The 27,474-nt window shown below is 56.8% G+C and overlaps 4 protein-coding genes across 8 annotated transcripts in view; 2 read left to right on the top strand and 2 right to left on the bottom strand.

The window, feature by feature from the left end:
* The first annotated feature begins 6,585 nt into the window (after positions 1-6,585).
* On the top strand, positions 6,586-18,896 carry GFAP (glial fibrillary acidic protein). 2 transcript variants are annotated; one of them, XM_024761114.1, is made up of 10 exons: positions 6,586-7,042; positions 10,870-10,930; positions 11,125-11,220; positions 12,166-12,327; positions 13,503-13,628; positions 13,832-14,052; positions 14,601-14,644; positions 15,005-15,130; positions 16,397-16,482; positions 17,271-18,896. In XM_024761114.1, the coding sequence occupies exons 1-10, from the start codon at positions 6,594-6,596 to the stop codon at positions 17,310-17,312; spliced, it is 1,413 nt and encodes a 470-aa protein (XP_024616882.1). In that variant the 5' UTR covers positions 6,586-6,593; the 3' UTR covers positions 17,313-18,896. The 2 variants fall into 2 exon arrangements, with proteins under 2 accessions (XP_024616882.1, XP_024616883.1); XM_024761115.1 differs by lacking the exon at positions 15,005-15,130.
* Positions 18,897-19,685: 789 nt separating this feature from the next.
* FAM187A (family with sequence similarity 187 member A) lies at positions 19,686-21,418 on the bottom strand. The gene has a single exon (XM_024760962.1). It carries the CDS (start codon positions 20,928-20,930, stop codon positions 19,686-19,688), a length of 1,245 nt encoding a protein of 414 aa, XP_024616730.1. The 5' UTR covers positions 20,931-21,418.
* A 77-nt stretch (positions 21,419-21,495) lies between these two features.
* On the bottom strand, positions 21,496-25,476 carry DNAAF19 (dynein axonemal assembly factor 19). 4 transcript variants are annotated; one of them, XM_024760965.1, is made up of 4 exons: positions 25,459-25,476; positions 23,590-23,741; positions 23,057-23,189; positions 21,496-22,392 (listed from the first exon to the last, which is right to left on the bottom strand). In XM_024760965.1, the coding sequence occupies exons 2-4, from the start codon at positions 23,730-23,732 to the stop codon at positions 21,961-21,963; spliced, it is 708 nt and encodes a 235-aa protein (XP_024616733.1). In that variant the 5' UTR covers positions 23,733-23,741; positions 25,459-25,476; the 3' UTR covers positions 21,496-21,960. The 4 variants fall into 4 exon arrangements, with proteins under 4 accessions (XP_024616733.1, XP_024616734.1, XP_024616731.1 ...); XM_024760966.1 differs by having other exon boundaries at positions 23,659-23,741; positions 25,377-25,467; XM_024760963.1 differs by having other exon boundaries at positions 25,377-25,467.
* A 184-nt stretch (positions 25,477-25,660) lies between these two features.
* EFTUD2 (elongation factor Tu GTP binding domain containing 2) overlaps positions 25,661-27,474 on the top strand; it is a 33,253-nt gene continuing 31,439 nt past the window's right edge. The window contains exon 1 of the mRNA XM_024760709.1: positions 25,661-25,840. The gene's annotated coding sequence lies outside the window, so the exon portion shown is untranslated. The remainder of the gene's footprint in view (positions 25,841-27,474) is intronic.

Genomic DNA, 27,474 nt, shown 5'->3' on the forward strand with positions numbered 1-27,474 from the left:
AAACACGTAAAAGGCATTTAGCACTTTGTGAGCAGTGTGTAAACAATGCCGCTAATTTCAAATGAGGCCTCTGCTGCTCTGGGCGAGCAACCTCCCCCTCTACCTGGGGCACCCCTCCCCGCTCAGTTTCCATGCCTTTTTGGAGGAGTGGAGAGCGCAGAGGGGAGCGCCGCATCCCTACCGGCTGCGGGCATCTCACACGACTTCGCGACCTTATGAGGTATAATGAGGAAATAGACAAAAAGGTTAACAAAATGTGCCCGGAGTTAGACGGCAAGTGGCAGCGCCAGGACTCAGACCAGGATCTGGTCGTACACCTGACACCAAGCTGCTTCTGTCTAGAAGCGAACAGACATCATTTCTTTCCGCGTGCCGGGAATTTCCTCCTCTCCAATTAGTCTTCATGAGTTTTCTTCCCCTGTGTACCATGATCCCCACAGAAGCAGTCACCGCCTCACATCTGTAGCCCCCAACGGTTTGGTGTGGTGCCTTTGACCTCAGGAGACCTCGCCGCATGCTGGTTGGATCCAAATTGCGTAAGTTCCTCATTTCCTGGGGCCCTCACAACTATTATCTCATTTGATCGTCACCATCACCCCTGCAAGCGCAGAGGCAGCAGGCACAGGGCAAGGTGGCTGGTAACCAGGGCCAGGAGGGCAAGCTTCGCCCAACAGGCTCCGTTGCACGAGGGCTGGGGGCAGCTTGCAAGGGGAAGAGGTCACTCTTGACAAGGATGTTCTGCAGCTGACCGTTCGCTCAGCAAACATTTGTGGCTCCGTGGTGCAAAATGTGCTCTCGGGTGACCAATTAAATGTACAAAGATTCTGCCAATGGAGTTAAGCACATGTGGCTCCTGCCCTCAATCACGGGAGGTTGGGCTGAGATGGGCCGCTCACGAGGAGGCAGCCTGGCTGGCCCAGGGAGTCGGCAGGGGCTAAGGGGGGCAGCGAGCTGACGGCCGGCTCCCAGCTGACCTCCGTGGGCAGCGATGAGGCTCTGAGATTGGATTGTTCTCAAATACAGTCATCCGCCAGAGGCGGCAATAGTTGGCTCCCCCGTCCACTGCCCTAGGTTCCCCCTCCCGGCTTCAGCCTGCCTCTTCCGCCTTGAGGGCCTACGCAGAGCCCCTCCCTCTACTTCAGGGAGTTTAGACGTCCTCTCTTCCCAGGCTCTTTGCACCCACTCCAGGCCCCGACGCTCAGGTCTGGGCCCCACCCCCGGGGCACAAATTCCTGCCCAGTTTAGAGAATCAGGCTCAGTGCCAGGAGCTGCAGACACAGAACAAGACATGGTCCCTTCACACACAGAGTCAGGATGGAGTCCTTGTCACCTGAGTGTAAACCCAAACCTCCGTCAGTGTTAGGATGTGTCAAGAGGCAGGGACTGGGCTTTTTCCACTGGGTCCTCCCACTGCCAGCCATCGGCTTGGCACCCACAGGGGACATCGTCACCCCATGGGGATCCTTCCTCCTCGGCAGCTGCTAACTCAGGCATCCTGCCTCCCAGATCCTTGCTCATCTGCCTCCAGTTTCCCCCAGAATGTCTCTTTGGCTCTTGGCTAGGTTTGGGGGATCCTGCTTCCCAGACAGAGTCTAGTTTCTGGCTGTCTTCCCCTTCTCCACAGTTCTTTTGTGAATAGGGACCTAGAAAGTCTTGGGATGGAGTTTGTGGGTGGAGGAAGGGACCAGAGTCATACCCAAGAGCCTGGAGACCATGGCTGTGTTTTCTAGCTCACCCCAGAGCTCCCCTGGGCTCACCCGCAGCCCTACCCCCGGCTCATCCTGCCCATTTGAAGGATCACTGGATTGGAAATAACAGGCCACCGGTCAGCCCTCTCCTCCCTCCAGGGACACATCTGGTCCCCGCCTCTCACCCTCCCAAAGGGACACAGTCAGGCAGGGAGACGGAAGGGAGCAGGGAGCAGAGCAGACCAAGGAAAGCAATTAAAGAGCTGGTCTCAGGGTTAGAGGCTGGGGGCAGGCTTGAGCGGCCCCTGGCTGGGTGGGGAGGCAGGAGTAGAGCAAGGGCCCGAGCTTATTAACCCCAACACAGCAGCCTGGCCCCTGGGTCTGTGAAGGTGAATGAGCTGATGCCTCCAACGGCTGAGGGGCTGGGGAAGAGAAGGAGAAGGAGTCCAAGGGTTCAGCCAGGAACCCGTCTGCAGCCACAGGAGTTGGGCGCTTCTAACTGACAGAGCTGGACTGGACACAGGCTCAGGATCGGAGAAGGAACCATCCCTGGCTCGAGGCAGCCATCCTCCAACCATCCTCCAACAGAAAGGGAAGACCCCTGCCCTCAGGGAGCTCCCAGCTGACAGTGAACCATGGGTTCTCCCATTAGGTGGCTCCCATCCAAGGGGAAAGGGCGGCTCCTGTCCTGTGGGTGCCTGAGTCTGAAGGGGGAGACAGACCCTACCCTTAGGTGCATCCCAGTCTGATGGGAAAACATAGGTCTAGCATTGGGAGGACCCCATCTTCAGGGGGCCTTGTCCTTGGGAAGCCTCAGGCTAAAGTGCAGAAGACACTCGCACCCATGGGAGATGCTGACACACCAAGAGGTCCTCAAGCCAATGGAGCTGTGGGTCTCAAGCCCACAAGGGTTGGGGAAGGGCAAGGATGGAGCGACAGAGCCCACTGTGGGAGTCAGGGAGGAGAGCAAGCAGGCTGGGAGACAGCCTGTACTCTGAGTCTCCCCCAGAACAGGGGGACATAACTCTCACATGTTCCCTGGGAGACCCAAAGCCACAAACAACTAGTGATCTGGGGGCAAAGGGTGCTGCCCCCCTCCCCACATCCTGTCCACACTGCCAGGTAACTGCCCTTTGCAGGGGGGGGCCTGCCCACATGCTGTCCCTGCCCCAGCCCCAATGGAGTCAACAGGACATGGCCGCTCCCCTGGAAGACCCAGCTCCCAGCCCCCCGGGTCCACCCCATCACAGATGCGCTAACATGGAAATAGGTAAAGCACCTGGTAGGTGTTATTAAACGGAAGCTAGGATTTGTCGAGCACCTGCTGTGTCCGGCTTTCACTGATTTTTATCTCACAACTACCTTGGAAGTAAGTATGTCTAGACCTCATTTTACAGATGGGGAAATGGAGACTCAGAGAAGGTTCCTGAGTCATCCAAGATCATACAGCTATTGAGTGGCCATGGCCTTGCTCTCTCACCTAGACGGCACTGCCATAGCAGTCAGAGGCAATTCTAGTGAGCCCTCTAAGTGATGCACATTTGGGTTTTAGAAAGCCTGCCTAGAGCTGTGAGACCAACTTTCTTCCTGCCTCCAAAGGGCTATGTCCACCAGGCCACTCGGACCTGGTCAGCTCAGCACTGCCATCTAGTGGCCAGTCTCCTTCCTCAGAGATGGGTCACCGAGTGGATGGACTGGTCAGAGATCCATGTTCTCTCCATCCCACTCACTGTTGCTGACCACCATGCTGTGCCAAGCACTGGGAGAGTGGCAGGAGCACAAGCGGAGTCAGTGGGCAGCAGTCAAGGGACAAAAGGGCCCCTTGAATTAGAGGCTGGCAGGTTTGGAAAACACCGGGCACCTTGTGTGCAGGTTGAGGTCGGGTGACGTGTTGATCTATCCTGGGATCAACTTGGGCCTTGTAGGCAGGAGGGCATCCTGGCAAGTTCTGACGTAGAAGATGGGCACAGGGAGTGGGAGGTCATCTTGTCCCCAACTCGGCTTGCACTGGGGCGCAGCTTGGCCGAAGGCCGTGTGGAAGGGTGTCCAGGCGTCCTCTTCTTGGGACCCGCAGCATTCTGCCGTCTGGTCCCGAAGTCAGTCTAGGAACTGGCCCGAGGCTTTGGATGATGAGGCCCTCAGATTGGGGAAGCAGGAGAGGAGGCGCCACAGAGAATGGGGCCTGAGTCAGGCTGGGAGGAGGGGGGTGGAGGTGGAGGCCGGGAGCTGTGCCTGCCTGAGGCAGATGTGCACCACGGTGTGACCTAGAACAGAGGGAGAGTGGACATAACTGTCCAGCAACGGGGCTTGGTTACATTAATGCACATAGTGGAAAACCATGCAGCTGTTAAAATGATGATGTAGATAAATATTTACTGATATGGAAAGATGTTCACAACATATTGTCTAGTAAATAAAAGCAAGTTACAAAATAATTTGTACAGCATGAGCCTACTTTTAAAAACTGAATTTATACGTGTAGAAAAAAATCCGGTAATGTTTATATCTTCAGGTGGCAAAATTATAGCTAATTAAATTTTGTTTTGCTTATCTGTATTTGCTGATTTTTCTACAATGAAGGTATAATAAAAAATAATGAAGGTTTGATAAACAACCATGACTGAGTCTATCTATTTCTTTGCTTCGCTGTGTGGACAACTTCAGATAGTTAAGGGCTGAGTGTGGAGCTGGGTCTGAAGGTTGGATGGGAGTTGAAGATGGAGGGAGAGGGCCTGGGTGGGGGACAGGGGCCCAGCGAGTGGCTGAAGGGGTTAAAGAGGGGGTCTCATCTGCTGCTGCTAAAACGAGCTGAGCCCCCATCTCCCAGACACAATTACCCGAGAGTCCCTGACAAGCCCTTCCTGCTCTATTACATCTTTTCCCTCCAGGACCGCTTTGCGCTCATTCAACTAGGTTTCACTTGTACAAAGAGAGAAGGCCACACACTGTGACTTGCCCGGCAAGCTGGAAGGGCAGCCTCTCCAAGCCACGGAGAGGAGTTGGGGCAAGGGTTTGTCCCCAGTCTTGTTCTTCCTTTAATGTCACTCCCTGCCCCCATCCTTCCCCGGCCCCTCAACCCACAGCAGGATCAAGCGACTGGGTGCCCCCTCCTCAAGATTCAAGATTCCCCTCCCCATGGTACTGCTCAGGCCCCGGGTCAGACTCTGCTAAAGAATTAGGGATTCTCACCTCCTCTGTCTGCTTGGGACTCACGGGGAAATCTCGGCAAGCAGCCTGTAACCTGCCCAAATGAAAAGCATCTCCCCTGGCGTGGACGAGGGGGCATTGCCCAGACAGGAGCTCAGGGGCTGCGCTGGCTCTGACAGCTGGGGAGGAGGCGAGTAGCCAGACCCTGTCTGCAGAGCTGGAGACCTGGCAGTGCTGGGCTACCCCCAGGGCTTCCCCTTGGTGCCCACTGAATGACTCACCACTGTGAGGTGCCCACTGAATGACTCACCTTGGCACAAACACAATGGTCAGGGGTGGGCACAGAGCCTGCTCCCTGCTGCACCCCAGCCCCCATCAGATGCTTTCCGAGAAGCTCTTTGAGCAAGGGGCTTGGGCTGCACCCCACCCAACACGCTGGCATCCTGGGATAAAAACAGCACAGCCCCCTGCAAGGGCTGCCCTTGCCACGCGACACCGTCACCGGCAGTGGAGAACAAGGCTCCATTCAGCAATGGAGTGCTCGGGAAAAGGCATCAGAGGCCCTGGCATGGGCAGTGGGCAGTGGGGCGGTGGGGGAGGGGGCAGGAGAGGAAGGCTGCCCACTTCCCAGAAGTCCAGGGACACAGATGGGTGAAGGGCCTGGGCAGGGTACTGACCCCGGGGGACCAGATAGAAGGTGTGATTGGATCTGAAATCTCAAGGGGCAACAGAGCCCAGGCCCCAGGCTCCCAGTTCAAACCCACTGGCTCCTAGGTTCCCAAACCCACCGATTCCCCAGAAGCCTTTCCCAGCTTCTCAGCTCGATGTGTGGGAACTTGAAGGAGATAAATCTCCAGTGTGAGAGTGAGGTGAGGGGTGGCCAGGGAAACGGGGTGTTACAAGAACAAAGATGGGAGTTGGGACAGCCAGCTCATTCATAAGTGCTTTGTGGAGCTGTCAAGGCCTGCGCTCTGGGAGCGGGTGTGGGGAGGCTGGGCAAGGAAGGGGTGAGCCCGATGAGGCTGAGGCTGGGGCTTAAGGGTGACCCAGGGGGAGGGCCAGAGAGTACAGCGCCCGCCCCTACTTACCCTATCAGGGGCTCCACGTTCCTTCCATCATTCCCCCACTGCTAGACAGAGGCCTCAATTGACCCTCCAGACAAAGGGCGGGTTCTAATTCCAGCCCACAGCCCTGCACCTGCAGATGGGGAGAAAGCAGGAATGCAGAACACCTGTATCCAGAGGGGAGGACTCCAGGAATCTGCTGGGAATGAGGCTGGCAGGAAACTGTAACATAGGCTGTTCCTATGACAGGTTTGTCTTCCACCAGATTCCCAGCATCTAACAGGCACTGAGTGTGCCTGAGAATGCTGAGTGAGGAAAGGCCTGGGTCATAGGATCTAAAAGTGAGAAGACAGGTCAGAGGTCATCTGGTCCAGCCCTTCCTTGACCCACCGTCCCAGTGAAAGGGTCTCCTTGTCCAGTGGTCAGGGCCCCAGACACAGCATCGGCCCCGGGAACTGCCCACTAGCACGTCCGTCTGGAGCCAGGCTGGGGCTGGCATGCCCAGTATGCCCTGTCTCTGGGCACAGTGACCTCGGTGGGCATGAGAGGCACTCTCCCCATGGCTGGGCTGCGGCCCAGCCCCACCCACTTAGGCTATGCCAGGGGGTGTTGCCAGGGCCAGCCTGGGCCGGGCCAGGCCAGGCCCTCCTCCATAAAGCCAGCACATCCCAGGAGCAGGCAGAGCCAGGACAGGATGGAGAGGAGACGGGTCACCTCAGCGGTTCGCCGCTCCTACGTCTCCTCCTCAGAGATGGGGGTGGGGGGCCGCCGCCTGGGTCCTGTCACCCGCCTGCCCCTGGCTCGAATGCCGCCTGCACTCCCGGCCCGGGTTGACTTCTCCTTGGCCGGGGCGCTCAACTCCAGCTTCAAGGAGACCCGGGCCAGTGAGCGGGCGGAGATGATGGAGCTCAATGACCGCTTCGCCAGCTACATCGAGAAGGTGCGCTTCCTGGAACAGCAGAACAAGGCGCTGGCTGCTGAGCTGAACCAGCTGCGGGCCAAGGAGCCCACCAAGCTTGCCGACGTCTACCAGGCGGAGCTGCGCGAGCTGCGGCTGCGGCTTGATCAACTTACCGCCAACAGCGCCCGGCTCGAGGTGGAGAGGGACAATCTGGCGCAGGACCTGGGCACCCTGAGGCAGAAGTGAGGAGGGGGCCGCAGAGGGGAGTCATGAACAGGGAGCACTGAGCCGCCCCCCACCCCCAGAGAGGGAGCACCTGCAGGCCTGCAGGGTCTCGGGCAGGGGCTCTGCCTCCCTGCTCCCCAGTTTCCCACCTCTGGGAGGAGAGGGTGGCCCTTGCTCCCCAAGATGAGGGTGGGCCCGGGAGGAGGCCCAGGATCTCAGGGATCTGATTCCCAAAGACCTTCGGGTACTCTCAGCGCCTCCCCGCTGGGGAGAGCTGTGTGGGACGGTCAGGGACCCCCAGCGGGGAGGGTCTCTGCGTCTCGCTCGCCGCAGGGCCCTGTTACTGTGGTCGGGGAGCGCACCTATTCCGAGCCCGGGTCTGTCCGGAGGGGGAGCCGGGAGGGAAAATTGGTATGCACCAGGAGGACTGGGCCGGGGCTACAGGACGGGAGGGAAAGAGCAGGCAGAACACTGGCTTCAGAATACAGGAGACTCTGCCTGTCACCAGCTTATGACCCTAGTCAAGACACTTCAACTTGCACAGCTGTAAAGCGGAGATCTTAATAAAACCCATTTCCAAAGGTCAGAGGAAACCCCAGGGGCATGGTCCTTGCTGGGCTGGCAGGGCATGCGTGTGTGACTTCAAGTGTGGGAGGCCGTGTGTGTGCGTGTGTGTGTGTGGTGTGTGTGTGTGGTGTGTGGTGTGTGTGCGGGGTGTGGTGGGTGTGGGGTGTGGTGGGTGTGGGGTGTGGTGGGTGTGGGGTGTGGTGGGTGTGGGGTGTGGTGGGTGTGGGGTGTGGTGGGTGTGGGGTGTGGTGGGTGTGGGGTGTGGTGGGTGTGGGGTGTGGTGGGTGTGGGGTGTGGTGGGTGTGGGGTGTGGTGGGTGTGGGGTGTGGTGGGTGTGGGGTGTGGTGGGTGTGGGGTGTGGTGGGTGTGGGGTGTGGTGGGTGTGGGGTGTGGTGGGTGTGGGGTGTGGTGGGTGTGGGGTGTGGTGGGTGTGGGGTGTGGTGGGTGTGGGGTGTGGTGGGTGTGGGGTGTGGTGGGTGTGGGGTGTGGTGGGTGTGGGGTGTGGTGGGTGTGGGGTGTGGTGGGTGTGGGGTGTGGTGGGTGTGGGGTGTGGTGGGTGTGGGGTGTGGTGGGTGTGGGGTGTGGTGGGTGTGGGGTGTGGTGGGTGTGGGGTGTGGTGGGTGTGGGGTGTGGTGGGTGTGGGGTGTGGTGGGTGTGGGGTGTGGTGGGTGTGGGGTGTGGTGGGTGTGGGGTGTGGTGGGTGTGGGGTGTGGTGGGTGTGGGGTGTGGTGGGTGTGGGGTGTGGTGGGTGTGGGGTGTGGTGGGTGTGGGGTGTGGTGGGTGTGGGGTGTGGTGGGTGTGGGGTGTGGTGGGTGTGGGGTGTGGTGGGTGTGGGGTGTGGTGGGTGTGGGGTGTGGTGGGTGTGGGGTGTGGTGGGTGTGGGGTGTGGTGGGTGTGGGGTGTGGTGGGTGTGGGGTGTGGTGGGTGTGGGGTGTGGTGGGTGTGGGGTGTGGTGGGTGTGGGGTGTGGTGGGTGTGGGGTGTGGTGGGTGTGGGGTGTGGTGGGTGTGGGGTGTGGTGGGTGTGGGGTGTGGTGGGTGTGGGGTGTGGTGGGTGTGGGGTGTGGTGGGTGTGGGGTGTGGTGGGTGTGGGGTGTGGTGGGTGTGGGGTGTGGTGGGTGTGGGGTGTGGTGGGTGTGGGGTGTGGTGGGTGTGGGGTGTGGTGGGTGTGGGGTGTGGTGGGTGTGGGGTGTGGTGGGTGTGGGGTGTGGTGGGTGTGGGGTGTGGTGGGTGTGGGGTGTGGTGGGTGTGGGGTGTGGTGGGTGTGGGGTGTGGTGGGTGTGGGGTGTGGTGGGTGTGGGGTGTGGTGGGTGTGGGGTGTGGTGGGTGTGGGGTGTGGTGGGTGTGGGGTGTGGTGGGTGTGGGGTGTGGTGGGTGTGGGGTGTGGTGGGTGTGGGGTGTGGTGGGTGTGGGGTGTGGTGGGTGTGGGGTGTGGTGGGTGTGGGGTGTGGTGGGTGTGGGGTGTGGTGGGTGTGGGGTGTGGTGGGTGTGGGGTGTGGTGGGTGTGGGGTGTGGTGGGTGTGGGGTGTGGTGGGTGTGGGGTGTGGTGGGTGTGGGGTGTGGTGGGTGTGGGGTGTGGTGGGTGTGGGGTGTGGTGGGTGTGGGGTGTGGTGGGTGTGGGGTGTGGTGGGTGTGGGGTGTGGTGGGTGTGGGGTGTGGTGGGTGTGGGGTGTGGTGGGTGTGGGGTGTGGTGGGTGTGGGGTGTGGTGGGTGTGGGGTGTGGTGGGTGTGGGGTGTGGTGGGTGTGGGGTGTGGTGGGTGTGGGGTGTGGTGGGTGTGGGGTGTGGTGGGTGTGGGGTGTGGTGGGTGTGGGGTGTGGTGGGTGTGGGGTGTGGTGGGTGTGGGGTGTGGTGGGTGTGGGGTGTGGTGGGTGTGGGGTGTGGTGGGTGTGGGGTGTGGTGGGTGTGGGGTGTGGTGGGTGTGGGGTGTGGTGGGTGTGGGGTGTGGTGGGTGTGGGGTGTGGTGGGTGTGGGGTGTGGTGGGTGTGGGGTGTGGTGGGTGTGGGGTGTGGTGGGTGTGGGGTGTGGTGGGTGTGGGGTGTGGTGGGTGTGGGGTGTGGTGGGTGTGGGGTGTGGTGGGTGTGGGGTGTGGTGGGTGTGGGGTGTGGTGGGTGTGGGGTGTGGTGGGTGTGGGGTGTGGTGGGTGTGGGGTGTGGTGGGTGTGGGGTGTGGTGGGTGTGGGGTGTGGTGGGTGTGGGGTGTGGTGGGTGTGGGGTGTGGTGGGTGTGGGGTGTGGTGGGTGTGGGGTGTGGTGGGTGTGGGGTGTGGTGGGTGTGGGGTGTGGTGGGTGTGGGGTGTGGTGGGTGTGGGGTGTGGTGGGTGTGGGGTGTGGTGGGTGTGGGGTGTGGTGGGTGTGGGGTGTGGTGGGTGTGGGGTGTGGTGGGTGTGGGGTGTGGTGGGTGTGGGGTGTGGTGGGTGTGGGGTGTGGTGGGTGTGGGGTGTGGTGGGTGTGGGGTGTGGTGGGTGTGGGGTGTGGTGGGTGTGGGGTGTGGTGGGTGTGGGGTGTGGTGGGTGTGGGGTGTGGTGGGTGTGGGGTGTGGTGGGTGTGGGGTGTGGTGGGTGTGGGGTGTGGTGGGTGTGGGGTGTGGTGGGTGTGGGGTGTGGTGGGTGTGGGGTGTGGTGGGTGTGGGGTGTGGTGGGTGTGGGGTGTGGTGGGTGTGGGGTGTGGTGGGTGTGGGGTGTGGTGGGTGTGGGGTGTGGTGGGTGTGGGGTGTGGTGGGTGTGGGGTGTGGTGGGTGTGGGGTGTGGTGGGTGTGGGGTGTGGTGGGTGTGGGGTGTGGTGGGTGTGGGGTGTGGTGGGTGTGGGGTGTGGTGGGTGTGGGGTGTGGTGGGTGTGGGGTGTGGTGGGTGTGGGGTGTGGTGGGTGTGGGGTGTGGTGGGTGTGGGGTGTGGTGGGTGTGGGGTGTGGTGGGTGTGGGGTGTGGTGGGTGTGGGGTGTGGTGGGTGTGGGGTGTGGTGGGTGTGGGGTGTGGTGGGTGTGGGGTGTGTGGGGTGTGTGTGTGGTGTGTGCAGCAGTGAGTGTACATTGGTGGAAGCGCCTGTGTGAGCAGAAGCAGGTGCAGCAACCCTGATAAGGCACCTTGGTAATGAGTTAGAGCGAAGGCCCTTGTCTGCTCACCCACCTGGCCAAGTCCATCTGCCCCTCACTCCTCTTGCCACTCACATTGGTCCTGGGAGGGAGCGGGGGCGGTTCTCTGGCAGCCACCTCCAGGGAGGTTAGGGCAGGGGTCCAATAGTCCTCAGAAGAGCCCGGACCCAGGAATGTGTCCCCCTACCCCAGGCTCCAGGATGAAACCAACCTGAGGCTGGAGGCTGAGAACAACCTGGCTGCCTATCGACAGGTCAGGGTGGTAGAGGGGAGGGCCGGGGAGGGGGAAAGTGTTGATGGCAGCCCACCCAAACACAGCCCCCAAGCCCAGCCCTCCAGAGCAGTGTGCTGCTCCCTGCAGCCACAAAAGGAGGGATCTGATAAGACTAGGGAGTGGGGAGGAGCAGTCTGCGGTCAGAGGGGCCCTTTGCTTCCTCCCTACTGCAGGAGGCAGATGAAGCCACCCTGGGCCGTCTGGATCTGGAGAGGAAGACTGAGTCTCTGGAGGAGGAAATCCGGTTCTGGAGGAAGATCCATGAGGAGGTAAGGCCAGGGCAGAGGGAGGAAAGGCCAACACAGAGATTGGAACTGAGGAAAAGAGACAGAGACTGAGACAGAGATATTCAGACATAGAGAGGAGACAGACTGATAGAGAGAGAAAGAAAATGAGAGAAAAGACAGAGAGAGATACAGAGAGAGACTAAGGGAGACAGAGATAAAGACAGGGCCTTCCCTGGTGGTCCAGTGGTTAGGACTGTGTGCGTCCACTGCAGGGAGCACGGGGTCCATCCCTGGCTGGGGAGCTCACATGCCTCGTGGTGCGACCGGGGTACAAAATGATAGACAAGAGAGCATCTCCAGCCCCTGGTAAAATGCACACAGACACACACTCCACTTACTGAGAATTACAAGGGGCCTCGTTGCCTCCTGTTTTTCTTCGCTGCAGCCGTGTGAGATAGGGACCGTTCCACTGTTATCTCTTTTTCGCAGAGGAGGACACTGAAGCCCTGAGATGTTAAAGAACTTGCTAAGGTCACACAGTTAGTCTCTCTGACTCCATTCCCTCTGCCATCTGTCTCCATTTAAATGAGAGCCATACATAAAAACACACACACAAACAAACGAACAAACCCCCTACCCCCGCTGAGCTCTGACTTCAGATAATGGATGCAGAATCCAGGGCCTCAGGGAACCTGGGAACCCATAGGCACACCCACACCACAAGGACTCAGTCACTCTCCCATGAGAATACAGGCACACTTTCAGCGCTCCTGCCTTCCAGGCCTGGGAGGAGGACACCATGAGACCCCCAAACTACCCCTGCCTCCCTTAGCCTGGGCCATGCCATTTCCTCCAACTAGGAATGCCCATCTCCCTTAGCCAACTTCTGGGTCCGAGGGACAGACAGAAGAGGGCATGATGCTGTGGGGAAACCCCAGTTGCAGCCTGGTCCCTGAGCCCTGGCATCCCTTCTCTCACCCTGGCCAGGAGGTGCGGGAGCTCCAGGAGCAGCTGGCTCAGCAGCAGGTCCACGTGGAGATGGACGTGGCCAAGCCCGACCTCACAGCAGCCCTGAGAGAGATCCGTACACAATACGAGGCAGTGGCATCCAGCAACATGCATGAGGCGGAGGAGTGGTACCGCTCCAAGGTAGCCCTGACTTTGGGCCAGCCTGCCTCCTCCAGGCGGCCCTCCTGGCTCCATACAAAAGAACTGGGGAAGGAGGGTGGAGGAAGCTGGGGGAGGATCCTCTCTGAGTGACTGACCTTCACCAGAGAAGTGAGGTGATTTGCCTGGGGCTACACAGGCACTATTATTTCCAATAAGTACTTATTAGTACTTATTGCTACTACTATTAGCCAACACTGTTGTGTATTAGGCCCTGTGCTTTGCATGGATTATTTTACCATGAAGTAGGTACTGTTCTTTGATAGATGAGAGAACTAAAGTCCAGAGAGGTTAACCAACTTGCCCAACGTCACACAGCTCCTAAGCAGTAGAGCTGGATTTCTAACCCTAGCTATCTCACTTGGAAGCCTGCATTCTTGATGTGCCTGTATCCTGGGTTATTGAGCATCTACTACATCTCCAGCTCTGCCCAGGATACAGAGACATGTCTCACCAGGGAGATGTTATGTCACTCAATAATGATGTCTACGGAGAACACAGCAGGGCAGAGTTTATATACAATGTGGGGACAGGAAGGATATCATAGAAGGGAGGGCACTGGGGCCAGGCAGGACTGGAAGCCTGTGAACATAAGTAAAGAGGAAAGGGGCGTTCAGAGTGCAGGACAGAGCCTGAGTAGCGGCCGAAAAACACAAAGAGGTAGGGGCCCAGAGATCCTGGGCCAGGGCGTGGAGCTGAGGAGTGTAAGTGGCAGAAGCCAGTGATGGTTCTGAGCAGGGCAAGACGTGATGGAGCCCTGAGGGCTTCACTGCAGCAGGGCTATTAGAATACAGAGCTCTGCTCACCAGAATCCCCTGTGCAAGGTGGAGAAGGACAGGGTTCGGTCACGCGGATGGAGCTGCCAGGGCTGGAGATTCTGGATTCCGCGGCAAACACTGTTCATTCCTGCATTCCCTGACCAGTCATTGTGCTAGGTGCTAGAGTCGTAGCAGTGTCTTCTGTGTCCCCGGTCCACGGGCCGCAGTCGCTGCGAATAACCCCACCCAGGGCCATTGGCTGGGGTGAGCTGAACAACCACCCTGGGGTCCCGCCCATCTCCCTGATCCTCCAGACATCTTCCTCCCCACGGGCCCGCACAGCTCCCGCCATAAGCGTCCCCAGCCCTCCCCTCAGCATAAAGCCCTCTCCCCATTTAGTTTGCGGACTTGACGGACGCCGCTGCCCGCAACGCGGAGCTGCTCCGCCAGGCCAAGCACGAGGCCAACGACTACCGGCGCCAGCTGCAGGCCTTAACCTGCGACCTGGAGTCCTTGCGCAGCACGGTGAGCGCGGGCAGGGCCAGAGGCGGGGCGGAAGGGGTCCGCGAGCGGAGGCTGGCGAACCGGAGGACGGGACCTGCCGCCCTAGGAGGTGCTGGAAAAGGGCCAGGGTCTGGGACCAGGGCTGGGGGCGGAGCTCTGAAGTTACTCGGGGCGGGGCGGGGACGGGGGCGGGGCCTCGAGAAACCAGCCGACTCCACCCACAGAACGAGTCCCTGGAGAGGCAGATGCGGGAGCAGGACGAGCGCCACGCGCGGGAGGCGGCGAGCTACCTGGAGGCGCTGGCCCGACTGGAAGAGGAGGGGCAGAGCCTCAAGGACGAGATGGCCCGCCACCTGCAGGAGTACCAGGACCTGCTCAGCGTTAAACTGGCCCTGGATATCGAGATAGCCACCTACAGGAAGCTGCTGGAGGGCGAAGAGAACCGGTGAGGCCTGCCTAGCAGCCCTCCCTGCTGGCCCCTCCCTGGAGCTGCTTTGCTCCCTTCAGGGACTGTCTCATTCAGTCTTGCGTCCAGCTCCCTCCTATCCCAGTGCCCAGCACACGGTTGGTATTCAATGAATGTCTGATGAATGAGTGAACAGATTCAATTCAGCCCATGTTGATTAGGTCCCAGAGTAAGGACTCGGGTCACCTCCCAAACTGAGGCTCACTCCCCACCCTCCCAACAAAAATCGGACTTCTTTTCCCCTGACCCGTGTCTTCTGCCTCCTGGGAATTCTCTTCGCCACTCTTCCCTCCCCTCTGCCATCCTCCAGGCATCCACTCTCTTTTGAAAAGAGATGTTCCGCTTACAATATCCAGGCCCCTTGCCGGCTTTGGTAGCTCCAAGGAGTGTGTTTGCTGCTAGGGAAGCTAAAAGATGGGGTCGGCCTTTCCTGGCAAGGAAAAAAGCCTCAAAGCTGTCATGATATCCTGGCCTGGGGATATCCTCGGGCAGCCTGGTCACCCCTCTCTCTCTCTGCTGTCTTTCAGCATCACCATTCCTGTGCAGACCTTCTCCAACCTGCAGATCCGAGGTCAGTAGAACAGGGTCTTGTGGGCAGAGTGTTGGATTCCTGCCCCCTCCCCCAGGCCTGTGGGTTGCTGTTCTGGCCTGGGGCCCAGGACCAGGGCAAATGGGCCTGGGGCTCTCCATGGGACCTTCATGATTCACCGCAGAACTTCTAGCCAGAACACACCATCCCAGAGCATTCGAGGTGGGGCTTGCAGCCTGCTCTGCCCTTTGTCCCACCCCACACCCCCATCCCCACCCCCCATTCCATTGCAGAACTGGGTGACGGTCTCAACCTCTGTCCTGTCTGCAGATCCCTGATTAAGCTCTGCCCATCCAAGTGTTTGATGTTTGTGTTTTTTTTTTTAACTGCTTATCACTACAGGGGGCAAAAGCACCAAAGAAGGGGAAGGTCACAAGGTCACAAGACATCTCAAAAGCCTCACAATACAGGTTATACCAATACAGGCTCACCAGATTGTAAATGGAGCCCCCGCCGGCTCGGCTCTCGGTTAGCTGCCTGCCCTGCCTGCCTTCTAGACACCGTGCTCTTCCCAGCTTGATAGGGAGCGAGCCTCACCAAGCCCACTTTCCCCATCCTCTTGGGCTCCCTCCTCCCAGGTTTCCTTAAAGGGCCAAGCCTGTGTCATTTTCCCAGCAACCTCAGCACCCAGCCCAGGACCTGGCACAGGGTAAATGTAGGTTAAAGTAGCAGAGTTGGCCGGTGTTCAAGGTGATAAGTCCTCGGATGCACAGATGAGATACTCTGGGGCCTCTGAGCAAATGCCAGCCTCTGCCTCAGCTCTTTCCCATCACTGGGAGAGTCCCTAGGGTCTCGCTGTGCCCGGCGGCCAGGCTCTCTGCCTGATTCGTCTGTCCCTGAGGCTCCATTGCTCAGCTCAGTGATGATTCAACCTAGAGGGTTATTTCCCCCTGGACTGCTGCTCTAGGAGTGAATAAAGTTTTATGTCCCCTGCTCTTAATTTTAAATATTAGTGAGTGTGACATGTTATATTTTTCTCTCTGAGGAGGGGAAAAGAGAGTGTATGTGGCCCTCAAATGATTCTTAGCTAAGGAAAAATAAATTCTTCTTTCTTTTGGGCTAGAAATTTAGGAACACTAGCTATGCATGTCCCAGGGCTTAGTTCAGCATCAGAAGGGTTAACCAGGCAGACCAGGTAGAGGCAATACTGCCAAATGCCAGATAGAAAAGGGTCACTAGGGCCCAGAGAAGAGGCAGAGAGAAGTAGGAAAGAGGAAGGGGGACAGGAAAGGGACCCACGTGTATTGAGCACTAATATGTGCCCGTTGTTTAACAAACATTATCTCAGTTAACTGACTCCTCATTCCCACGTAGAAAAGTAGACAACAGCATCCCCATTTTGCAGATGAGGACACTGAGGCTGGAAGAGGTAAATTAACTTGGCCACAGTCATGTGGCTGAGCTGGGACTCAAGTTCTGGCCTGCCTGACTTCAAAACCCACGTGCTCCTTCCTTGGCACGGCGCTGGGTCGTCAGGAAGCCAGGGGACAGGTGAGGGCTTGCAGAGGGGCTGAAATGCAGCCAGGCCAGAAGAGTGAGCAGGGCAGCAAGGACTTGCCCAGCACCATGGGGACTTAGGAGGTTGCCAGCCCCTTTGGAAGAGCCTATGCCCTCTCTGCCTGATTGGCTAGGCTTTTGTACTCATGACTGGGGCTTTCATGGTGAAACCGAGGGTGGGAGAGGATGTCTAGTGCCCTGAAAGCCCATGGAGGCCTCCTCTCCTCATGCCTGCAGAAACCAGCCTGGACACCAATTCCGTGACAGAAGGCCACCTCAAGAGGAACATCGTGGTGAAGACCGTGGAGATGCGGGACGGAGAGGTGAGGAGGGTGGATCCCAGATTCTGGCCCCAGCAGACTGGAAGAAAGCTTGACTGGTACATAGAAGGTTGTTGATAATTCACAAAGAGCTCCTCTGGGAGGCTCTGCAAGAGGGGAAGGAACCCGGATGTAATTCATTTCCCCAGCCCCTCCACTGGCAGTTCTAGGGGGAGCCTGGGTGCCTAGACCACTGGACGGGGTCCTGACTCCAGCTTTCTCCCTGTCTCACCCTCACACTCAGGTGCCCCCATGCCAGGCCTGGGGGAGAGAAAGAAAATTAAAGTTAGTCCAGCTTTCTCCCTGTCTCACCCTCACACTCAGGTGCCCCCATGCCAGGCCTGGGGGGGAGAAAGAAAATTAAAGTTAGTCCAGCTTTCTCCCTGTCTCACCCTCACACTCAGGTGCCCCCATGCCAGGCCTGGGGAGAGAAAGAAAATTAAAGTTAGTCCAGCTTTCACTCCCAACTTTCAACTTGCAGCTTGGTGAAAGGAACCTGGCAGAAGAATGGGATGGGGGGGATTGGTCATAACCCCCTCCCCATCACACCAGCAACAGTACCAGCTAATCTTACAAGATCAGCTCACCGTGTGCCAGGCACTGTGCTAGCTGTTTGCCCGTGTTACCTCATCTCCCCCTCTGACTGCTGCATGGGGGTGTTCCGGCTACTATCATAGAAAAGATGACCCAGGAAGGCGGGGGACTTGTCTAGGTCCATAGCCTAGCTGTGGTGGACCTGGAGTCTGTGTGAGCTCCTAACCTAACCGTGGCACCTTCTCTGTCCCCTGCAGGTCATTAAGGAGTCCAAGCAGGAGCACAAGGATGTGATGTGAGGCAGGACCCACCTGGTGGTCCCTGCCCCACAGTATGAGGGGCCTGCAGCAGGAGTTGGGGTAGTTGCCTCTCCTCTGCTAGTTAATTTCCCCAGACTTGAGTTCCCACCCACCCCAGCTGCTCCTTTTCCCCCTCAGCCTCTATGTCAGCTTGCTGCCCTAGGCTCCATCAGCATTAAGCCTGTCAGACAGCACCCACCCAGCACCCAGCAACTCTAACAGGGCACTCACTCCAAAGGGGCAGCCTGGAGGGGCATGGCCAGCAGCTTGGGTTAGAATTGGGAGGGAGGAGAGAAGTTGGGGAGGGCAGGGAGACCTAATAAATCACCCTCTGTGTCCCGAATCCCTGTTGTCATGGCAACTGTTGCCAGAGCCGGAGGTGTCTGGGGGTATCTGGGAATGGGGCCTTTGAATTTCCTCAGGCTGGTGGAGGAAATCCGAGACTCTGAGACAGGCAGGGGAATCCCCACAGGCAAGGAGGCCTTGGCCAGGGGCTTATTCTTCTAGACTGACTCTGACCATTCTGAGGATGGGTGGGGCTATCCTGCCACCTGGAGTAGTCGCCGGACAGAATTCCTGGGCTGCCCAGATTGCAGAGGGGCCTCCTGAGTGATGGTTCAAGTGGCTCAGCCCCACTGAGCTGCCACGTGGGCATGCCGTGGGCCCGTGGGAGCTTGATTCTCAGCATTTGGGGGAACTACCGTGTAAGTGGTGAGGGAAGGGGTGCTGGGAGGGAGTAGAAGGGGGCCTGGCCCCGAGCTGTGGGCACAGAGAGGTCAAGCCCAGGAGGACTCCCCCCACCCCCTACAGGCTGGAGGGGGGGCAGGTAGAGATGGTAGAGGAGGTGGTTGGGATGAGGCCAGACATCAGAGTGGGGGGCTGTGAGTGAGCAGTTACACTTGGCCTCTGGGTCGTGGGAATCAGGAAAGTGACTCATCCTCTTGAAGACGGTGAAACAGGAAAGAAAGAGGCTGCTGGTCCTGGGGGCAGGGCCCACTTTGTCCCAGCTCTAAAGGCCCTCTCCTGGCTGCGTAATCCCTGTCCACCCAGGCCTGGGAGCCGCTGCAGCTGCCGCCTGACCCCAGCAAATACTGCTAGGCAAAGCCTCTGCTGCACGCCCGACCCCCTCCTCCCCACAGTGACCGCTGCTCTTCCCTAAGCCAAGGCCCCTGTTGTCCCCTCGTAGTCAAATACAAAACGTACCCCCGTTTTAGGTAGCACCCTGTTTTATAATTTGGGAACCTGACACCCACGCAGAGTGAAGACACTGGTTTGTGTTCCTGAAGCCTAGAGGCAGGACAGCTTGGGGCAGACACTTTCACCCCGAGCACCTGTTCTGCGGTCCACGGGAAGACTGGCGGGCACGAGATGATCAGTGCCCACGAGTGGAGCTCAGAGGCCCGCTCCAGGGTCCCCATCTCCCTCTAAGGCAGAGGGAGGGAGAAGTAGGAGTCCCTCCCTCTTTCCAAGACTGGTGCCCTTCCCCTACTCCCTCCTGCCCCCCACTGCTGCTAACCTTCGGGGCACCACTGCTGCCTTTAGTCACTGACATAAATAAAGACAACTGCTGTGGCTTTCCCCAGAGTGGACTCTGATCTGTCTGGCAGAGGCTGGGGCTGGGGGAAGGGGGCAGGAAATAGCCTTGGACAAGACACAACTTGCTTCTTATCACTGATCATCTTGGGACACCCAGCCACCCCCAGCAGTGGCCACATGACAAATCCCATCTCCAGCCCTGCTCTGCCCTGCAGCCCTGCTGCCGGCCCCCCACAGCCTTTGCTTCCCACCCCTCTTCTCACCCCCAGCCCCCAGCCTGGGTGCAATCTGGCAGGAAAGTCCTGAATTCAGTCTCCAATTTCCTCACCCATTTCCCCTGTTGTAGTCTCTACCTGTATTCCCAAACTCACCATTTCTACCTGCCAGTCCCAGGATGAGGCTGGGAAAGAAGGCAAAGAGGATACACACTAGGTACCCCGACTCTTTTCTTCCTCCCTCTGCTACCCCCAATTCAAACCGCCCACTTAGCAATCCTCGAAGGCAAGAAAATAAAGCACGTCAAACACTGTTCGACACCAGACAGGTGATAAATGTTAGGTTCACAAGAATTCTTCCTTCTCTGAAGTCAGAAGACACGTGCACCCTGGCTACTTCCATCTCGCTTCAGTCCCCCATCTCCCACCAGCCTCGGGCCTCCCCGCTTCCCAGACTGGGTCTCAGACTCGCTCGCGACAGCAGGGAGCAGGTTACAGCTAACAACTTTGTCCACATGCCCTGCCACGCATCCCAGCTCAGGATGTCTATCCAGAGGCATCTGGTACCACTTAAGAAACACATTTGAGCACAACTGGTCTTCAGAGCTGGGGAAGAGAGAGCCTAGGGGGAGAAGTTGGGATAACAGCGGAATAAGTAACAGCAACAACGACAGAGGTGAATAGTGATGAAGACTGCCGTGATGAGCAGGTAGCCTATCAGGGTGAGCACCAGGGCAGCCCGAATCTCGGGGTTGGAGAACGAGACTGGGTAGCGGCCTCGAGATGTCACGCCCAGTCGGAGCCCAGCGATGCGCACGCCCTGCCGCCAGCAATAGTAGATGCCCCGGTCTTCCAGCTGGGTGAAGCGGATGTGGAGATGGTTGCCGTGGTCGATGAACACCCTCATGGACCCGTTGACGCCCTTTAGGTACTGCGTGCGGTAGAGGTACTGGTGGTCCTTGTCCCAGGCCACGGCATGCTCCGGCCGGGCCCCGGGACAGGAGATGATTAGTCCATGGCCCAGCCTCTGCTGGTGGAACTGAATGGGCACCGGGGGCAACCAAGGCCGGCTGCCCACTTTGGCCACGTAGCTGAAGAGGGCCATCACACCCTCCTGGATTTTCTTCTTCTTCTCGCAGGGCACCAGGCAGCTCCGAAGCAGCAGCTCGGGGACGTGGTCTCTGGCCTTGGCCCGGAGCTGCCTGGGCACAGCCCGTGAACCACAGGACACCACGTCGGGCAGTGTCTTGCGGTAGCGGGGGGAGAGGTCTGGGCTCTGCAGGTAACACAGGCCAATGCGCCACTGCTCCCCGCGCACCCCGCAGCGGTCGCAGGGGGTCCACTCCCAGAAGGTGGTGAAGACGCGGAGGCTCCCGTGGTACTCATCTGCGAAGGGCTCCTGGCCCTGGTCCTCGAAGGTGGCCACCATCCTCTCACTGCTCTGGATGTCCACGTCGTAGGCGTAAAAGTAGTCCCCCTTGCGGGTGCCGCAGAAATACAAGCCTGAGTCCTCGGGCTGCGCCCGGAAGACCAACAGGCTGAACATGTGGATGCTGAAGCGGACCAGCATGTCGCTGCCCACGCGCACCTGGGCTGCCTCCGTCAGGACCCGCCCATCAAAGTCCGTCAGCACTTTGGTGTGGCCGCTGCCGAGGTGCTTCTGATAGTACCAGACGACAGCGGACACCTCCTCGGGCTTGCAGTGGCAGGGGAGCTCGAAGCTCATGTCAGCCAGGTAGGCTGCATTGTCAAACATCAGGAACGCTGGGCAGGGGGTCCTCTGAAAAATGTTCTCCTTCTCCACGATTTCAAAGGCCTGGAGGCTCCCCAACACCCACAGGAGCACAGTGGCCTGGGCCAGGTTCATGCCTGCACGAGGGAAGAGTCAGAGGGGGCGGGGCAGAACCTAGGCACTAAAGGCCTATGGGGCTTCTAGAAATCACTGCTGGGAGGAGGCATCTAGATGAGGAAAGGATTCAGCAGCCAGGAAAAGAAGCAACAATCTGCAGAGGAAGCTGCCACAGACAAGGCAATTTATTCCCAGTGGATGTACAAGATGCCCTTCTAACGTTCCGGACGTGATCTTGAGGGAAAACCATTCTAGAACCTGGCCCTTTGTCCCCTTTCTAGAACACTGGCACTCACTCAAGAATGGGTCAGGGGAAGCCAGAATAAGAAGCAAGCGCCCAGGTACCAGGACAGGGGAATCTCTGCCTCTCTGTTCCAGGCTCTGCCCTGCCTGCCCGGTGGAAAGGTCCTCCCTTTGGTTAATCCAGGAGTTGAAGGCAACCCTCCTACCTGCACATCTGGCCACCTGAAGATGCCTGGGAGGCTGGCCAGGCCTGAGCTGATGGCTTGGGGTTTTCCCAGGCCCAACCTGCACGGGAACTCAGCCCCTGGAGCTGGAGAAAAATACGGCACCTCAAATGAGGTAGCATTTGATCATTTATTGATTAAATGTCCATTCTGTTGGTTTCCAGTTACAAATACTCTTGTTAAGAGCTATGGAGATCAGTATTAATTTATCATGGAAGATTAACAATTTTGCTTTTTCCTTGTTTTGAGTGGAGGCTATAACTGGTGGTACCGGTGTTTGGTTGGGTGCTCACCCACCTCTCAGGGCCATGGGCTAGCAGACTGGCAGACTCTAAGGGTGGGAAGCAAAAGTCTTTCAACTTCTTGGGCCCTTGACCATCCTGCGGATCTACACAGTTCAGAATATGGAGCCCCCAAGAGGCTGGAGGAAAAGGGAAAATTCAGTTACTGCTTTTGTTGTGAAAATTCCAAGACCAGAGGGAGTTAGGTGTGGGCTTTTCACTACAGTCTTGCAGAGCCCTCGAGACAACGAAAAATGCCTCCAGTGACCACTGGGGGGCCTCTGAAGGTAACTGGTCCCATCAGTCCACACGGTACAGCCTTAGCAGCTCTTGCAGAAGACTCTCCTCCTCCTGAAGCCCACCAGGCTGCTCCCCCAGACCCCGCCCCTCCAGGCTGGGGGTGCCCATGGCCTGCAGCTTCTGAAACAAGGATCTGCAGCTCTCTCTCTCCGCATGGCTCATCAGGCTCAGGTTCAGGGTGAAGCGGCCGGTGCTGGCCAGGCTGCGCAGGATCCCCAGCACCACCCACCGGTCAGCTGGCCTCACGTGATCAGCCAGCGCCATCAGCATCTCCCCTAGAAGTCCAAACCCCACATCCATCTGGAAGAGGCGGCCCAGCTTTGGGCCCCCGAGCTGCAGCAGGGCCTCGTAGCGCTCTGACCCACTCCGCAAGTATCGCCGCCAATCACGGTAGAACTCAGCCGAGGTCTCGGGCTGGAGGAGCGTTTTCTCCTGGATCGCAAAGGAAGGAAAGAGAGTACAGAGCTCCTCCAGCTGCTCTGTGACAGTGAGAGTGAGGGGAGCCTGTGGATTTTCATCTGAGCTCTAGTATCACTCTCTGAGCACTGGCAAGGCTGCGGCCCCTGTGGGCCTCATTTTCAGATGAGAGAACAAGGGATGGGATGGGGAGGGAGGGTCCCAAGGAACCCAGGCTGTGATTTGAGACTCTCAGTTGTACCAGACTTTTCCTCCTGATGAATGTGGACATAGCCCTGCTCTGCAGGACTAAGTCAGAGTTTACTCTGGGCAGGGCAGGAGAGGGGGTAATTGGAAACCTCAGGAGGAGAGAAAGGAACTCAAGATGAGTATTAGGCTGGATCTCCTTCCCGACACTGCCAGAGGATCACAGGCTCTATACCATATAACTCGAGGCAGAGTAACCCAAATCTGATCTGGGAATGGGAACCAAGGACTGACTGACAGGGGCCTGCCGAGCCCACCTTTCCGACTTGTTCTGGTTGGTTTTGGCCTCACCACCCATTGGTTGCTTTTCTTTCTGGGATTGGGGCAGAAACCTGCCTCTGTTGGCTTTACATAAGAAATAAGGAACACATATGTGTTATAAGAAAACAGGGTTGGAGGTTTAAGGCAGAGAATCCCGCCGGGCCTCACCTACCGGGGAGATTTCAGTGGTTTCATCCTGGGAGGGCCTTCCCTGAATAGCGTGACAGTTCCAGGGCACAGTCCTCTTTCCTCCTATCTTGTCCTTCTGCTCCAGCGGCTTCAGATGTGATGCAAGGACAATACCCCTACAGGCAAGGGACAGAGATTAGGGGATGGACCTAATGCCAACTGTAGGTGGGAGGTGGCTGGACTTTGTGTGATACCGGCTGAACCTGTTGGCAGGCCAATATGACAATGATAATAACAACAACAGCAACAATAGCTGACAACTTTTGAGCGCTTTCCATGTGCCAGATATTGTGCTCAGAATCTTATGCGCAATCACATTTAATCATGACAGTGGTTACTCTCTCTTACGGATGAGGAACAGAGGCTCAGATAGGTTAAATAACTGGCACAGGATCTCACAGGTAGCAGAAGGTACGGCCCAGATTGAGCCCAGAATTGTCTGACTCCAAGTGCACGCTCTTATCCACTACAGTAAACCATAACAGGAGAGCCTGAGAAAAGTGGCAGTAAGCCGACCTGAACTCCTCATAGGAAGCCACCCTCTGTTCCACTGCCCGTAACTTGGCAGCATTTTCCCGTTTGTACTTCTCATCAGCAGTGAGTGCAGCCTGCAGCTCTTTCTCCAAAGCCTTGAAGTCAATGATGTCATTCCTTTTCATGGCCTGTGCCTGGGAAGGCAAAGGGAATGAATGTCAGCAGAGGGTGACTATCAGGGGTGGGGGGGTTGCATCTGGATTCTTTGCAAGCCCACAGAATGACCCCAAAGCACTCTGGTTGTCTAGTCACTTATCTTGAGGGGGGTGTTATAAAAATCTAATTCTTTATTTTACAGAGGGAAGCTGAGTTGCACAGTGAGGTCTTGCTTAAGATTTGTTACCACTGAAAATAGTCTTGACTTTCAATTTAGTGCCTTGTCTTAATTTTGCTCTCTGCCTCTGAAAATATTTTTTTAATTAAAGTATAATTGATATACAATGTTATATAAGTTTCAGGTGTACAACATAGTGGTTCGACAGTTATATACATTACAAGATGATCACCACAATAAATCTTGTTACCATCTGTCATCATTTAAGGTTATTACAATACTATTGACTATATTCTCTATTCTGTATATTACATTCTCATAACATATATTTTATACCTGGAAGTTTGTGCTTCTTAACCTAGTTCATCCACCCCACCACCCCCTTCCCCTCTGGCAACCACCAGTTTGTTCTGTTTTGTTTGTTCATTTGTGTTTTAGATTCCACATATAAGTGAAATCATACAGTATTTGTCTTTCTCTGTCTGACTTATAATATCCTGTAATGCTGTATAATACCTTAGCATAACACCCTCTAGGTCCATCCATGTTGTTTTAAACGGCAATTTTTCATTCTTTTTTATTCTGCCTCTAAAAATATTTTAGTATTGGTGCTTTGGCTGAGGAAGCATTTGGATTTCAGAATTCAGTCCCTTCACATTTCCACATGAACTCACTCTATAGAGAGTGATAGAGGCCCTCACACAAAAGCAGAACTATTGTAACCTACTCTTGAGCCCTGGGATAAAATTCCACTCATTGTTAAATGTCTTTAATGAGGAATGATACTTTCCACCCAAACCAGATGCAGTGACTGAGCAGGAAATCAAGTAGAGGTGGCAGAAGAAGGGGCTCAATGATCCCCGTTTCCAAATCCCTCTGTCCAGCCAGGGCTGGAGCACAGATTCCTAGGTTCTTGGGCAACCTCTTTAGCTCTGCCACTGTACTTCTGCAGCCTCCGCATATCTGAGGCTGATTGACCCGTTCTACACGGAGATCACCTATATGGGTTCTAGTCTTGGCTCTAGCATTTCCTTACTGTGAGACCCCTTTGACCATCAGACTCCTAGTGCACTAAGCTAGATTACGTGGTGAAGTCATCAACAGCCCTAGGGCAGGGAAGCTTGAGGTCTACAACCAACCCCGTGCCCTCCCCCTCCACCCCAACATGGGTAAGCTTGAAGACCAAGAAGGAGGCTGGGTTGGCCAGGAACTGAACTCAGGTGTCCTGGCTCCTGTCTAGTTCTGAACCCTTGCCAGTCACTGAATAAATAGAACACCTAGGGCTTCCCTGGTGGCGCAGTGGTTGAGAGTCTGCCTGCCGATGCAGAGGACACGGGTTCGTGCCCCGGTCCGGGAAGATCCCACATGCCGCGGAGCGGCTGGGCCCATGAGCCATGGCCGCTGAGCCTGCGCGTCCGGAGCCTGTGCTCCGCAACGGGAGAGGCCACCACAGTGAGAGGCCCGCGTACCACCAAAAAAAAAAAAAATAGAACACCTAATCCTCCTGCCCCCGACCTTCACCCCAGCAGCCAGGGCCCTGGTTTCCTTTCTTTGGGGATCCCCAGTTACCGCCAGACCACGTCTGCTCAGCGTAGACCACGCCCAGCAGCTGTGGTTGCCCAGCAACTGCTCTAACAGCCTGCCCACGTGACCTCCCCGAAGGCCCCCGTCAGGGTAGCCCCGAGGCGCCTGATCAGATTCTCGCCTCCTCGGGCCTTGTTTTCTTTGGAGCACCCACGCCTTGGTTTGGGGACCCACAACTCCGCCTCGCAGGTTCCTGTGTCCGCGGCCGGCATTCTTCCGAGCTGGTCCACAGGCAAAGGGCTGTCCTCCGAGGCAGAAACGCGACCGCGGCGCCTGCGGGGTCCTTCCGAACAGCGGGCGCAGGCGGTGCGGCGGCGTTGGACGGAAGCGCGGTCTTCGGCGGCCTACTCGGAGTTTTTGGCTGAGCAGCGGGAGGTGAGTTGACGCGGGTCCACGGCATGGGAAGGTTGCTCCTGTGGGATGGGAAATTAAATAATGGCAGATGTGGAGGAGACGTTATATGCTATCTTCTCCTTTCACTTTACAGATGAGGCGGGAAAGGGAATGAAGGCCCTACCACACCGCCCCCCCCCCACACAGATTCCGGGGTTCCCTCCTGTCCATCTTTAAAACCCTTTCCCGGGGCAGGGGTCGTTCTTGCACTGTCCATGCACCTGTCTCACTCCCTCTTCCAGCTGTGCCGCCTTCACCCTTTCTCTACCAAGCTCTCTCCGTCCTTACTCTGTTTTTCTTGGAGAGCCTGCGTTGTAGCGGGAAGCTGCGGTGAAGTTTGGTACCGAAATTAACTAATTTGTGCAACTGTGGGCAAGTCAGCTATCTTCTGTGTGCCTTGTTGGAGTCACTCATTTAGTCATTGAGCAAATACTGATTGAGGTTCTATTTTGTGCCAGGCACCGTTCTAAGTGAAAAAAAACAGTCATTGCTTCAACTGTAGTTGGAGAGATGACAGTAAATACACGAATAGATACGTGTCAGTTAATGATAAATGTTAATAAAAATAATAAAACAATGAAAGTGGGGGTTGGAGAATGTGTGTATAGGTGGAGCTTTTCTTTTTTTGCGGTACGCGGGCCTCTCACTGCTGCGGCCTCTCCCGCTGCGGAGTACAGGCCCCGGACGCGCAGGCCCAGCGGCCATGGCTCACGGGCCCAGCCACTCTGCGGCACGTGGGATCCTCCCGGACCGGGGCACGAACCCGCGTCCCCCGCATCGGCAGGCGGACTCTCAACCACTGCGCCACCAGGGAAGCCCAAGGTGGAGCTTTTTTTAGAGTGACAAGGGAAGGCTTCTCAGAGACGGTAACATTTTATATAGTAGAGACCTGGGTGAGATGAAGGAACAAGGTATACATGCCCAAGGGGAGAGCATTTTGGAAGAGAATAGTAAGTGCAGTGGCCCTGAAGTAGAAATGAGGTGGGTTGTTCCATGGACAGCCTTCTGTAAAAATTTCTGCAGTCATTTCATGGGTGTCTTGGGAGAATGAAATGTGCACAGATGTGGTAGCTCTTTGGAAGTAAAAAGAACCTCTATGCATATGAAAGTTTCCATAATAATTTACATTTAATTATTAGTGCTTGGAGCTCTTAATTCTCTATTTTATCCACAGTCAGCACTCAACAGGGGCATTGAGGGAGGTGGCGGGATTAGCCTCATGAAAGAAGTATCAGTATTTCAAAATTAAACATTCTGTTCAGTTAACATTTATCCAGTTTCTACTTAGGTGAAGCGCTGTCTTGGTCATTGGCAGGTGGGCAGGAGGAACGCAGGGTTCCTGTATTCAAGAATGGCCAAAAAATAATGCTAGCTAACATTTATTGAGCCTAGAACTGTAGTAAATTGTTTACACAGCCTATTTTGCTTAATTCTCATAACCCTTTATGCAATGGGGATTAATCACTTTATTTTCCAATTAAAGAAACAAGCTTGGAGAGGTGAAATAACCTGAAATGCCACAGTTTATTAAGTGACAAAAAGCTGGGATTCAAATCAAGGTCTTCCAGTTCCAGAGCCCTGACCATTAACCCACACTCTGGTCTGTTGCCTATTAC

Source organism: Neophocaena asiaeorientalis, unplaced genomic scaffold (genome assembly GCF_003031525.2).
Source record: "Neophocaena asiaeorientalis asiaeorientalis breed wild unplaced genomic scaffold, Neophocaena_asiaeorientalis_V1.1 scaffold30, whole genome shotgun sequence".
Classification (NCBI taxonomy): domain Eukaryota; kingdom Metazoa; phylum Chordata; class Mammalia; order Artiodactyla; family Phocoenidae; genus Neophocaena; species Neophocaena asiaeorientalis.

Excerpts from the sequence above, each read along its gene's own strand:
- DNAAF19 (XM_024760965.1), bottom strand. The coding sequence starts at position 23,732 with ATGAAAAGGAATGACATCATTGACTTCAAGGCTTTGGAGAAAGAGCTG. Across the intron at positions 23,190-23,589 it reads GCTTCCTATGAGGAGTTCAG|GGGTATTGTCCTTGCATCAC; the intron begins GTCGGCTTACTG and ends CCTTGCCTGTAG. Across the intron at positions 22,393-23,056 it reads AAACCACTGAAATCTCCCCG|GAGAAAACGCTCCTCCAGCC; the intron begins GTAGGTGAGGCC and ends TTTGCGATCCAG.
- GFAP (XM_024761114.1), top strand. The coding sequence starts at position 6,594 with ATGGAGAGGAGACGGGTCACCTCAGCGGTTCGCCGCTCCTACGTCTCC. Across the intron at positions 15,131-16,396 it reads CCCCGCCGGCTCGGCTCTCG|AAACCAGCCTGGACACCAAT; the intron begins GTTAGCTGCCTG and ends TCATGCCTGCAG. Across the intron at positions 16,483-17,270 it reads TGGAGATGCGGGACGGAGAG|GTCATTAAGGAGTCCAAGCA; the intron begins GTGAGGAGGGTG and ends TGTCCCCTGCAG.
- FAM187A (XM_024760962.1), bottom strand. The coding sequence starts at position 20,930 with ATGAACCTGGCCCAGGCCACTGTGCTCCTGTGGGTGTTGGGGAGCCTC.